This window comes from Callorhinus ursinus, unplaced genomic scaffold, assembly GCF_003265705.2.
Source record: "Callorhinus ursinus isolate GAN/ISIS: 27379988/994484 unplaced genomic scaffold, GSC_fseal_2.0 scaffold43, whole genome shotgun sequence".
Lineage (NCBI taxonomy): Eukaryota > Metazoa > Chordata > Mammalia > Carnivora > Otariidae > Callorhinus > Callorhinus ursinus.
Window position 1 is genome coordinate 10,411,705 of NW_027397105.1, and position 14,386 is coordinate 10,426,090.

At 42.5% G+C, this 14,386-nt stretch overlaps 1 protein-coding gene across 6 annotated transcripts in view; it reads right to left on the minus strand.

Annotated features, from left to right (window-relative positions):
• The window catches only part of SPECC1 (sperm antigen with calponin homology and coiled-coil domains 1), a 270,576-nt gene that overhangs the window by 168,752 nt on the left and 87,438 nt on the right, over positions 1-14,386 (minus strand). For all 6 annotated transcript variants that reach the window (XM_073881771.1, XM_025864041.2, XM_025864042.2 and 3 more), the window contains one exon: positions 12,373-12,508. In XM_073881771.1, coding sequence (XP_073737872.1) covers positions 12,373-12,508 — 136 coding nt within the window. The remainder of the gene's footprint in view (positions 1-12,372; positions 12,509-14,386) is intronic.

Genomic DNA, 14,386 nt, shown 5'->3' on the forward strand with positions numbered 1-14,386 from the left:
GACCACGGGAGGGATCCTTGTGGTGATGGAAGTGTCCTATAACCAGGCTGTACTGATGTCAATATCCTGGTTGTGATATTTTACTATTGTTTTGCAAGATGTTACCATTGGGGGAAACTGGGTAAACGGTACAGGGGAATCTTTCTCTAGTATTTCTTTATTTTTTGAATCTACAACTATTGCAAAATTAAAAGTTTATTTTCAAAACATGAAATCCAGGGGCCCCTGGGTGGCTCAGTCGGTTGAGCGTTTGCCTTGGGCTCAGTCACAATCTCAGGGTCCTGGGATCGAGCCCCACATCGCATCAGGCTCCTTGCCCAGTGGGGAGTCTGCTTCTCTCTCTGCCCCTCCCCTGACTCGTGCTCTCTCTCAAATAAATAAATCTTAAAAAAACCATGAAATATATTTTCAATTTTTATATTGACTTTAACTCACATTTTGCTGAAAATTTATATAAAAACTATATACTTTGAGGATCATTACATTTTCTTTCATTTTTTAGGAGGATTATAAATCATGAAGTGATAAAAATTAGAACATACTAACATGGAACACAGGGGAGGAAAAGCTGAGAAGAAGAAAAAAAAAGAACAAACTTTGCCACATAGAATTCAATTATGCCTGATAAAAACAGTGAAAATGAGCAAGAAAATTATTTGTATCAAATCCACAGCCTGATGGGTCATCTGAAATCCCCGATACTTCATATTCCTTACTAGGGTATTTCACTACCGATCAGAACATGAGGAATAAACAGTGGGAATGAATTTGTATTCTTGCCCCAGGCTTTGCAAATGTCAGGGTGTGCCTGCCCAGCCCATTCTCCTTTCTTAGGATGGGCCAGCACTCTTGGAGGTGGAAAAACTATTTATAATGATCCAAGCCCAGAAGCTAACTCTGTTTTACTTAGCAACACAGACAGTCTTTACACAATGTTACTGTGCCCTGAATTTTCTAGGAATGCAACTAACCAGCAAATTGAGGCAAGACAGCTCTTTGCATTGCTCAATTTACCCTGAGTTGTCAGCATTATAGAGAGTCATTGGTGTCAACAGTGTGCGGGTGTTTGAACCCCAGACAGACGCTGAGCCCCGCCCTGACTCAGACCTGTTTATACGCACTCAGCCTCCAGCATTTACAGATTCAAACAACGTGATGTTTTGTTAGAACTCCTTTTCCTTTTATTTCTCCTGTACCTTATAGGTAGGGCGTGACACTGACTTTTTTTTCAGTAATGTATATAGGTAAGTGATACTGTGAATGGATTTCATATCAGGCTGCGTTAGACAATATTCTTTAATAAAAAAAAGGGGGGGGAAGCGGGACCACCAGGTGGAACCTCTGCAAGGAGGATCTTCAGAAGGCGCTCTGGTGGTCCTTTCTCGGTGACTGAATTTCACTCGCAAACTGTGCACGGGAAATAACCGGGGGCCCCGCTAACAATGGCAACAAGGCCATGACCAGCTAACAGCATGAGCAGTGGCGAAGCACACGGGGGAAGATAGCGCCACCTTCCCGCAGACACCAAAACAACAACGCAACACCAAAACAAAACAAAAACACAAAAGGAAAAAATGGCAAAACTTACTTCGGGCTCTAGTGCCCTCCCCACTCTCACCCTGGCCAATGCAAAACGTTTTTCCTTCTTCCTTCAACTGGGCATAAAAGATATGACCTTACACCTCAGTGGTATCTTCTACAGTGGAATCCCTTTTCGTTTCCAATTCTGGACAAACACAGACTTCCCTCTGTAAAGGATGAACCTAGAAAAATCACTGGATGTATAGGGAAAGTTTTGGAAATTCATAAAAGGGGAACCACCTGAGAAACCCAGGTAAACATGCACCTGTGAAACGAAGTTATTGGAAGAAATAGGACATTTTAGAAAATCTCTAATTTGCATCCCCAGTGAAATTCGAGGAGCTTTTATAGCTTCGAAGCCAGAGCAAGAAGCCGTGAAGAAGAAACAATTTGAGACCGGAGAAATTAGGCTAAAGATTAAAAACACAATAGCCAAAATAAAGAAATGCAAAGCAAAACATACCAGGTGGTAAACTTTAAGAAATCAGAAGATCGGGGCGTTTGGATGGTGCAGTTGGTTAAGCCTCCGATTCTTGGTTTCAGCCCAGGTCATGATATCAGGGTCTTAGGATCCAGCCCCACTTCAGGCTCCATGCTCAACACAGAGTCTGCTTGAAATTCTCTCTCCCTCTGCCCTTCCTGCTTGTGCGTGCTCACTCTCTCTCTCTCAAAGAAATAAATAAATCTTAGGGGAAAAAAAGAAATCAGAAGATGAATGAAAGCCATCAAAAGAATCAAAGAAAACGTATGATGTGGAAGACATACCCAGAAGACCAAACATACACATATGTGAATCTCCTGAGGGAAAGTCCAGGGTGAAAAGAAAAGCAATAATCAAAGTAATAACAGACCACCGGGAGGACATTTAATCAATCCGTCACCAATCCTATTAACAACTCTGAGCAAAATAGGAAGGAGAGAACTGAACATGCAAACATCAACTCAAGCAAACTTTCTGCATCCTATTTAATGGCAAAGCCAGTCACAGTAAAATGAGAACAAGGACATCACTAGCGTTTAATACAACTAGGGTTGCCCACAAAATACAGCAGAAATCAGAAATAAAAGACATAATTACTGGATGTCACTCACCATCGGGGAAATGCAAACCAAAACTCCAAGGAGATATCACCACACACCAGACAGAATGACTGAAATCAGCAACACAAGAAACAACAGGTGTTGTCGAAGATGTGGAGAAAAAGAAACCCTCTTGCACTGTTGGTGGGAATGCAAGCTAGCGCAGCCACTGTGGAAAACAGTATGGAGGTTCTTCAAAAAGTGAAAAATAGAACTACCCTGCAATCCAGGAATCGTACTGGGTATTTACTCAAAAAACACAAAAACACTAATTCAAAAGGATACAGGCACCCCTATGTTTACGGCAGCATTATCTACAATAGCAAAACTATGGAAGCTGCCCATGTGGCCACTGATCCATGAATGCATAAAGAAGATGTGGTGTATGTATACAATGGAATATTACTCAGCCATAAGAAAGAAGGAAATCTTGCCATTTGCAATGACATGGATGGAACTAGAGACTATAATGCTAAGTGAAATAAGTCAGAGAAAGACAAATGCCATGTGATTTCACTCATATGTGGAATTTAAGAAGTGAAACAAAGAAACAAAGGGAGAAAAAAAGAGAGAGAAAGAGGCAAACCAAGAAACAAACTCTTGACTTTAGAGAACAAACTGGTGGTCACCAGAGGGGAGGTGGGTGGGGGATGGATGAAATAGGTGATGGAGATTAAGAGCACACTTATGATGAGCACTGGGTGATGTAGAGATGCTGAATTACTATATTGTACACCTGAAACTAATATAATACTGTATGTTATAATAAATTTTAAAAATTAAAATAAAAAACTTAACAACAAAAAAGTCACAATTACTGGAATGGATGAGACAAAAAGCATTGCTATCTGCACCTGATATAATCGTCCACTTGGAAAACACAGGAGAATCAACGGGAAATCAGTCATTGAAGGAAACCACCAGCACCAGTAAGGGAGGGAGGGAGTTACAAATTAAATATTAGGAAAGTATCTACTTAAAAAATACAGTGAGGGGCCCTTGGGTGGCGCAGTCAGTTAAGCGTCTGACTCTTGGCTTCGGCTCAGGTCATGATCTCAGGGTCCTGGGATCGAGCCCTACATCAGGCTCCACGCTCAGTGGGGAGTCTGCTTGAGGATTCTCTCTCTCTCTCTCTCCCTCTGTCCCTCCACTCCCAAGCGCATTCTCTCTTTCTCAAATAAATAATCTTTTAAAAAAATACAATGAGTGCTCACGTCAGCAGCACACATTTTAAAAATCGGAATGACATAGAGGTTAGTATGGAAAATGACATACAAATTTATGAAGCACTCATATTAAAAAAAATGACGGGGGGGGTGCCTGGCTGGCACAGTTGGTAGAGCATATGACTCCTGATCTTGGGGTCATGGGTTCAAGCCCCCGTTAGGTCTAGAGCTTACTTAAAAAAACTGACTAAGGCATCCCATCCACATAGTAATAAAAGTATAAAACTTCAACATAAACTCAACACCAAGAGGAGGAAAAGGAAGAGAAGAAGACCAAACTTTACTCAAAGACGAAAAGGAAAACTCAGAGAAATGGAGAGAAAGCCACATTTCTGAATGGAAAGACTATAAAAATTTCAATATTCTTGGGGGCGATGCAGGGAGAGCTCCCACCTCTGTGAACCACAGTCCAAGGAGGACCCAGAACAGCGGGGGAAGCCCAAACCAGCTCTCCCCCTTTGCGTCTCTGTGCAAAAAAAAAACCCTCGCCCCACTCCAAAGCCCTGACTGACCACACATTCCCGGGACATGCAGGACCATGGAACCACTGGAGGTTATCATCAACCTAAGAATCCAGGACTTTACTGACATGAGTACCAAGTTCAAAACCTCCTCACACTGGGGCTACCCCGGGCATTGCCAGAGATAAACTCATTTCCTGGTCCCTCGATGATGGGGGGATAAAGAGAATTCAGTACTTACATCCTATAGAATATGACTCAGCCTTTAAAAGGAAGGAAATTTCACACAGGGTACAATATGGATGAAACTTGAAGACACGCTAAGTGAAATGAGCCGGTCGCAGGACACACGCCATATGATTCTACTTATGCGTTATCAAAAAGACCCAAACTCTTCTCTGTGTGGAAGCACAGTCGAACGGTGGCTGTGGGGGGCTGGGCAGAGGGGGGCTGGGAGTTGCTGTTCAGTGGGTGCAGGGTTCCAGAGATCTGCCCTACAACATCATGCCTATAGTGAACAAGACTGGGTTGCACGCTCAAAGATTTGTTATTTAAGATTTGCATGCTTAAAGATCTCATATTAAGTGTTCTTACCACGATAAAAAAATGAATTAAATGTAGAAAAAGATAGAAGAAAAATGGAAATGCCAAATCTGAAATGTTAAACTTTCTTTTTTTGCCACCAAATGTATTCATCAATAAATGATCCATGTAATATTATGAAAAAAATGAAAACATAAAAAAACCTCATTCTTGGCAGTCTGTGATTTTTTTGCAGCCTCTCATCCCCAAACAGATGGAGTGCCCCCCTCCTCTGCCCTCAACAACCACAGGGCCCTCGAAAACTCGCAAGCGAAATCAGCACACCCTTTATTCCGAGCCTCCTTTCTGAATGTCCCATCACTTCCGAGGCTGAATGACTCCCACAGCTTCCTTTTCTAGCCAGTCTGTTCCTTTTCCCACATTTCCGGAATCTGTGGGCCAGGAGCTGGTGGGGGTGTTGTCCCCACCCCCAGCTGTCACTTTGCAGTGGTCTCGTCTCCACCCTGCGAAAGGCACCCCCTCCATCTCTGAAGTTTTCATGCTGTGAGACCCAGCATCGTCTTTCCTCCCCTTGTCATCCACTGACCATCCCCCAGCCCAGTCTCTCGAGTCCCCCACATCTCGGCTCATGAGACCCCCACCCCCACCCCCACCCCGTGCCAGGGACTGACCCACCCACCCTCTGGCCTCTCAGTCCCGAGACCTCCAACATCCTTCTACCTCTACTCTCACGCCAGCAAGCCAACCCGTGCCACATTCTCTCGGGCTCTGTTTCCTCATGGGCAAGTCCTGGTCCCGATATTTACTAAGCATGAACTTGCACAGTCTGCGTAATCTCTCTGATCTATAAAGTGGCAAGGACAGTGATGATCCTGGGTCCTCGGGTTATTGTAAAGACTCAAGGAGATAATATGTATCAAGTACTTAGAAGAGTGGTGAGCACACAGTGTACAAAGAATGTGAGCTATTGGTAGTGATTCCATTAATAGAGGGAGATGATGGAGGAAGAAAACAAGTCTCCCCGTCCCTGGCAAATGATGTGGCAGAGGAAAGAATTCGGACTGGGTGTGAGCCCCGTTTCTCCGCATGTAACTTGGCAATAAGAATATCCACTTTCTGAGTTAGAGGAGTTAGTGCCTTCTCACGTCAGAGCGGACAAGCATTTTAGGTTGGAGCCTAAGGTACGCTGGGTCTGATGCAGCTTACTGGGGAATGGATGGGCACGGGGGCGGGCAAGGACACCGATGCCTTTTTGGACGTGAGCCTGCCTTGACGCTGGAATGTCTCCCGAGATGTCTGAGATTCTGTGAGCATTAACACAGAGCTTGGCCAAGGTGCAGCTGGCTCCCTTCACTTAACGTTAAGAAAACACTGATAGCCGTTTAAAATAATGCCATTCTTTTCATTCCCATGTGTGCCATGTATAGAATCGTCTAAATGAACACTTTTGTGCAGCGCCAGTTTTTATAACGTTCATCGGTGTGGCTCCAGGAACCTCCCTCTGGCCGAGTGCTGTCTCCAGAAGGGACTGGTGTTCAGTGTCATCCCTTGGGCACCCATCAGGTCTCACCTGTGAGCAGAAATCTGACCCTCCATCTACCTCAAACCCACTGGGAGAATCAGCAATCCCTACTCTGAGGTATAAAACCCAAAGGATCAGGAGCAGGGACTCAGACAGCTGTTTGCATACCCATGTTCATAGTAATGTTCTTCACAGAATCCACAAGGTGAAAAGGACACAGATGTCCACTGATGGATGAATGGATAAACAAAATGTGGTGTATGCATACGATGCAATAGTCTTCAGCATTAAAAAGGGAAGAGAATTCAGGAATGCATGGGTGGCTCAGTCAGCTAAGCGTCTGCCTTAGGCTCAGGTTGTGACCTGAGTCCTGGGGTTGAGCCCTGCGTCGGGCTCCCTGCTCAGCATGGAGTCTGCTTCTGCTTCTCCCTCTCCCTCTGCCGCTCCCCCGGCTCAAGCTCTCTCGCTCAAATAAATCAAATCATTAAAAAAAAAAAAAAAAACCCATCAGGAGAGTTTAGAGCTGTTGAGTCTACCCTTCAAAGTATACCCAGAAGTCAACTGCGGCTCCCAGCTCCACGGCTACAACCCAGCCCAGGCCACCTCCTTGCCAGCCTCTGGTCTGGCCTCCCACTCCATTCACCCGCGCTCAGCAAGCAGCCAAGCACTCCCTTCAGAATGAGGAAAGATCATGTCACTCTTCTGTTCCTTGGCCTTTCTGCCCTGGTCTCCCACTGCTGTCCACCTCGCTCATGGGGCTGAAGCCACGGTAGCCTCTCACTGTTCTTGGATGGGTCACCCCTTTCTACCTGGCCGACTTCATCACCTGTTCCACATCTTGTCTATGTGGCTCTGTGAACACAGGTGTCTCTGTCCTGCTCACTGATGATTCCTTTTTCCTACAACAGTGCTGGGCACATAGCAGGCACTCAAAAGTATTTGTTGAATTAATGAATGAGTAAAAAGGAGGATTATTTCTCAAGTCTGGTAGTTACAGGGTTCCTAAGAATCCAGGCTCAGAGCGGAAGGGCACAGATGACTTTTGGCAAGGCTGCCATCTAGTGGCTGGATTCCTTTGTAGCTTTGTGGGCACGCACATTTCCTGGGACCCTGGAGATGAGCCGCAGATGGGGTAAGCAGGGAGGGCAGCTGTCTACACACAAGGGACCACTCCGTTCTCTAAATCTACTCCCCTAGGGTAAGATGAGATATACACAAAGGGCACCTTAGGGAGAAAAGGAAGAAGAACAAATCTGGGCTGTAACGCAGATGGGTAGATAATACTGATCTAGAAAATCAGTAGGAGTGGATGTTGGGTGCGGAAGCTTCGGGTGGGCGTAGGAGTTACAAAGTCAAACTCGTCGGGCCCTTCTTTCATTCTTTTTCTTTATGGCTCAACATGGAGAGAACTGATGGAAGTCCAGTAAAGTCCAGCATCCGATGGGGGGTGCCTTTTCTAATATACTAAATCATTCCCATCTTTGTCTCCATGGTAGTGAGATTTAAAAACCTGCACCTATTACTAGTACCAGCACTTTTGTTTCCCTGTTTCTTGTGAGTGTAAAAAAAACAAAATGTGACCGGTATTCAAATGACCACCTCATACTCCTGGACCACTTTAGGGGTGGGAGCACCTACAGCCCAGAAGCACTGGCTGAGGGGCATCATCACCATGAGACCCCACAGTTTGGCTCATGGGCAGATGCACGGGTCTGGATTCACCATGAATGATGCAGTCTGGGGACACGTGACAAATGCACAAGAGCACCAGCTGTCCAAAAGCTGATTTAAAAAATTGTTGAGGACTGCCTACACTTAAAAATAAATTTCCAGAGACAAAATGTAATTTTCAAATTCAACTCTATTAATTCAAAGGACATAATTTCATTGGAATAAAGAAGGGGGTAAAGTGAATTCGAATGGAAACTATAGGAATAACAATTTTACCTTGCATGCCAATAGCCCATTACAGTTTACGAGGACAGACAACATACTCAAGATCTTTGTCTTGACGGACACCACCACGTAGCAGATATGCAGGTATTTCCTTAATTTGACAAATAAGCATGCTAATGCCCTAGGGGGTGTGGGAGTGAGCCCACTTTAGGAGCCAGGATTAAACCCAAGTCTTTCTCTGGAATCCTGAACAAAGGGAGGACATGCTGTGATCAAATAATTAAACAGCTCATCAACAAAATGGTTAATAAACACCACAAAAGGCAAGTAGAAGAGGAAGATTTGGTTAAGGCAAAAAAAAAAAAAAAAGTTTAAGTTATGACCTGTATTTTACTCTGTTTTTAATTTTTAAAGCATTGTATGTATGTGTTTAAAAAATTTCAAACAGTATAGAAAGAACTAAGATGAAGTCTTTCCCCCCACCACTTTCAATTCTGGTAACTCCTCAAAGATAACCATTTTTAATCCCTCCAGAAAAAAAAGTTATGATTTCAAATATTAATGTATACTTAAAAAAAAAATCAAAGCAAATGAGATCATGCCATAAGCACCATGTTCTTTCCCCCACTTTATAATGTACTTTGATCTTTCCCTATTGGTACATACAAATCTACTTTTCATGGCTGCATACTATTCCACTGGACCAAAATCGCATTATGCAACCAGCTCTGTACTGATACACGCTTAGGTGTTGCCAGTATTTTACAATTATAATAATGCTGCAGCATGTCCACATGTATTGCCATCCTCTTTCAAGTAAATCAGTAATATTAAATGCCAAGGAGATCCTTGGTGGAAGATTATACATATTTCATATGTAGACAGATATTATCAAACTATCCTTGTACATTAACTATAGGTGGGGTCCTGGCTCCCTGTGCCCTTGTTAACACCAGAAATGCCTTTAATGTTTGCTCACTGATGAGAGGATATAGTATACCCAATTCTTGCCATTTTTTATTGTATTATTTTTCTTTTTCTTATTGATTTATATAAACTCTGTGTAAATACGCCTTTTGTTACCTGTATCGCAAAAACTTCCGCTTTTTACAAAGCAAGTTTTTATATTTACGTGATTTTTTTTTCATCTTTTCTTATACGGCTATTGGGTTTGTTCTGACTTGGAAAGGGCCCTCCAAGGCCAAGACTACAAGTTGACTCTGAGGTTTTCTCTTTGCACGTTCATGGTTTCGCCTTTTAAGATTGAACTCTCTCATCCACTTGGAATTTATTTTGATGACAGGAATGAGATCAGGATCCAGCTTTATTTTTTCCTAAAGACCCAATCAGTCATTATTTTCCAATGAATTATCTAGCTTGATATAAAATGCCACTTTTATCCCATTCTATCCTATATATATACTACCTTAGGTGTAACCTGGACTTTCTCCACTGTTCCACTGAATTGCATATCTATTCTCCAGTTCCAAGATGCTTAAACTTAGTCCCTTGATTACTGTGTTTTAGAGATTTTTCTGGTTATTCTGGAATATTTAGTCTTCTAGATCAGGGCTTATCAACAGAGGCACTATTAACATTTTGGGCCGGATAATTCTTTATTGTGGGGGCTGTTCTATGCGTCGTAGGATGTTTAGCAGAATCCCTGACCTCTGCCCACAAGATGTCAACAGCAGCCCCCTAATAATGACAAAAATATCTGTAGACATTGCTGGTTGTTCCTTGGGTTAGGGTGGAGGGCAAAAGGCCCCCATTGAGAACCACTGTTTTGGATAAACACAGTTACCATTTTACCAGTGTTTGCGCTCCCAGTCAATTCCCACTGATATCTTAATTGGGATGAAAATGAATTCATAGAATAATTTAGACAATGTTATTATCGTTAAGATATTATACTTATTAAATTCAATCTTTATTATATTTGACCTTCCTATTCAAGAACGATGTGTATCCTTCTTCTTATTTACGTCTTTTATGTCCTTCAAAAGAGTTTTAAGATTTAAAAAAAAAAAATGTAGGCTAGGGGCACCTGGGTGGCTCAGTCATAAAGCGTCTGCCTTCAGCTCAGGTCGTGATCCCAGGGTCCTGCGATCGAGCCCCACATCAGGCTCCCTGCTCGGCGGGAAGCCTGCTTCTCCCTCTCCCGCTCCCCCTGCTTGTGTTCCCTCTCTTGCTGTGTCTTTCTCTGTCAAATAAATAAATAAAATCTTTTAAAAAAATTTAAAAAAGTAGGCTCTTGTAATATTAAGTTTATTCCTAGGTATTTTACCTTTTACATTCCTTTATAAAGAGGATCATTTCTTGTGTTATTTGTCTCTTCTAACCAGTCATTGATAAGAAAGCTATTTATATTTGAAATTCTATAACCAACAACATGCTAAATTCCTATTGTATCTCATAGATTTGCAGGACATTCTAAGTTTTTTCTAATGATACAATTTTCAGGAAATTCTAAGCATTTTTCTCAAGTACAATGTTATCCTCTGCAGAAAATCATCATTTTGTTTCCTCATTTCTGATATTTCTGTAGCTGGAGATCTTCTGTCTCACTGCCTTGGCTAATACTTGCAGAAAAACTTAGATGGCAGTGGTAATGAGGCAATGTTGAATCATTCTTGACTTTAATGGGAATACTTCCAGGATTTCACCCTTGAGGACAGTTCCAGCTTTGGCTTGAGATACATATATTTTAATCCCACCAGAGAAGTATCCATACATTTATAGTATACCAAAAGTTTGTTTTTATATCTGAAAGATTGCTAATTTTGCCAAACACGTCTTCCATCTCTATGGAGATGACCAATGGTTCTCCTTTGGTCTATTAATGTTGTAAATAGATTATATTCCTGAATTTCTAAATACTAACACATTCTTGGAGAGCATAAATCCAGTTGGTTGTGATCTACACTATTATTCTTTTAATTTCTCGTTGAATTCCACTTGCTAATATTTCGATCCCACATTTTTACCTCAATATTTGAGAGTGAGAGGATTCTGTTATTTTTTTTAGCAGTGTGTTGTTAACTTTTGGAATTAATGTTTAGGCTGGCATGATAAAAAGAAGTTGTACTTTTACTTGTTGTATTTTTTAAAACCAAATGTCTGCATTTAGTACGAAACCAGTCCTTCAAATAGTATAACCATTGTATAGAAATATGAGGCCCTTACATCCCCCCCCAAAAAAAGTCATATATACTCTTTGTAGATTCAACTTTTTGAAAACTGAGTAAATTAAAATACACCTTGGAAAGCTAATCTGGGTTGTGGTATTTTATGCAGAATGCAAAAATCATAAGTATACTACTGTTCAACCTCCATTATACATTAATAATGACATATTTCAGCTGTTTCCCCATCTTAGACAATTTAGCAATGCACGGAGATCTGCATTATAACAGCTGGACCATGGAAATCTCAGCTCTCTTATATATGTGCGCCCAAAGAAAATTAAATACATTTCTGATGCTTCCCGTGCTCTGAACTCAAATATGATGGTGAAAAAACCTTTTTTCTGATACTCAGAAAACCAGGGAAACAGAAAGTTCGCGGGTTCCCGTGGCCACCACCACCTAAGTGACTCAGAGGGTTTTTCCAGTTTTCCAGAGGATCCAGGAAGGATGTCATACACCTAAGTCTTCGAGAGGCCTCCCCGCTTCATTCACTCATCTAACGCACCTCACACCAAGACAGCCCCAGAAGGTACAGTGCCTTTCACACACGTGATGACAGATGGACTGCTGCAGGGACAGAGGGAGCCACAGTCTTCTTCATTACCTGTTGTTTCTTGTCTGTCTCCTCACTAGATGTAACGTCCCCGTGGGCGGGGACATTGTTGCCTAAACCCCCGTCTGGGCCCAGAGTGAGGGCCAGTAACACACATCTGATGAGGGGAGGGATGCAGGAATCATGGAAGGTTTTTCATATCGCCAAGATGAATGGCTTGCTTAGGTTCCTCCTGCCTGAGTCCTTCCCACCTGGGGTCTTCCTGCCTGGGGCCCACCTGGGGCCCCCCCACCTGGGGTCTTCCCACCTGGGTCCTTCCTACCTGGGTTGCTCCTCAGGCGGCTCTCAGCAAGCTCAGAGATGGCTCCAGCTGTCGAAGTCTTTTTCAGTCGAACCACCCCGGAAGCGGCGGTACTTCCTGGTTTGTTGAGCATGTCCTCACTACTGGCCCTCTTGAGCTAAGAGGTAGAGGGAAAGACAGAGGACGAAAACATACATTATCAGTAAGGGGTGCTATAAACCAAGAAAACACTGAGCGGTACCACCTGCCCAGTGGTTAAGATGAAGTAAAGTCACTTGGGCGAGCACGATCATGTGCAGTGGAAAAATGCAAACCCAGACAAACCTGTGTCTATCATATACAGGTCCAAGTATGATCTTCCACTACGGTTTCAAAGAATATTATGAGATTATGAATATTACCCATCATGTCACACTTCAAATAATGAGTTTTTTTTTTTTTAAACCTGCTTTCCTCTTTTTGTTTTTTAAAGATGGGAGCCGATAAAGAAAGAACTGTGAGATGCACAAAAAGCAAGGTAGGGTAATGCACAAAAAATTCAAGGACAACAAAAAACAGCTTAAAAATACGTATCTCAGTTAGAGATGTATGTGTGTATATATGTATACATACATATATATACAAGCACATATATATGGAGGGAGTAGAAGGAAAAGATAGAAATGATCTGAATTTGTACCATGTGCTCCACACCAGGCACTCTGCATATGATCTCACACAGACAACATGTTCAGAGGGAAGAGAGGCACCTTCGGGAGGCCAGAAGAACACCGCTAATGGAGGACAGAAAGAAAGCAGAAGAAACCTCTTCCCTGTCCCCAAATCAGCATAACAAACATTTGTTGAAAGGAATTAAAGTCTAAGAGCGGGGAGCCCCTCAATGAGCTCACAGTTCTGGCTCTGGTAAATTACATTCAGGGTTAATGAGAAACACTGCAAATATATTTTCTCAACCATGGTAAGTCTTCTGGAAAGAATATTTCTGAAGAGGCATAGTACTAGAAGGCTGGAGCCAGGCAGATGCCCGGAGCCATCCCAAAAAGATCTGACATCTGGAGAAAGCAGGATGAAAAAGGAAAATGAGGGGTGGGTTGTAATTTGGGCAAAGCCCTGGTTCCGCCCCTGCAAATGCTAGTCTACCTTTTTCCTTTCCTCCCCATTGTTCTTTCATAAAATTTTTTATTGTGATAAAATATGCATAAAAATTGCCATTTTAAGTGTACAATTTGGTGGCATTAAATACATTCCCATGGTTGTGCAACCATCACCACCATCCACCTCCATAAGTCCGAAGTGAGACTCTCTCTACTCATGAAAGAGTAACTTCCCGTAGCCCACTTTCTAAAAGGGGGAAGATGGCAAAAGTCTTAATATTAGCCCAGAAATTCTGGTCAACGTCTTTAAACAAATTATTCACTTTAAAAACAAATAGCTAATATCAAAACGATGATTTGCATGCACTTCCAGTCCCTAGAAGTGAGCAGAACTGTATTTTCTGGCCAATAGTACAGACCCCTAGTTTAACAACAAGACTAAACAAGGCACTTTGGTCATGGAGAAGTCCCTCGAAGTCACTCAACCGCCCTTCCTACAGGGGCCCCATCACTGTTTCTCTACCTCTTGTCTCAGAGTAACAAGGGTCCCTGCACCCAGTTTGTCCAGCCTCTCAAATTATGTCAGGTCACCAGTGAAATATGTGTTTAGTACTAAATGACAAGAGTTCATGATGCCAGCAACTTTTTCTCAATAGAAAAACAAAAAAACAAATTTATTTGCTCTGCCTACAAGCATGCCCAGATGCCTCCGTGGGTCCCCAGAGAAAATCAGTTCTGATTTTAGATTTTGAAAATTCCGTGCACAACACGTCAAATGTAAAAGGGAAATCCTTGCAGTTAAGGGAAATTTCTAACGCAGCAATGCAAATGATATGCACTTGGTTCTGCTGACCTCTATCTGATTCTCGGACGGAACGAAAATCAGTAAGTCTGACGCGGAGTGTGGAATAATCAAACTCCACAGCAAAAGGCCGGGAGAG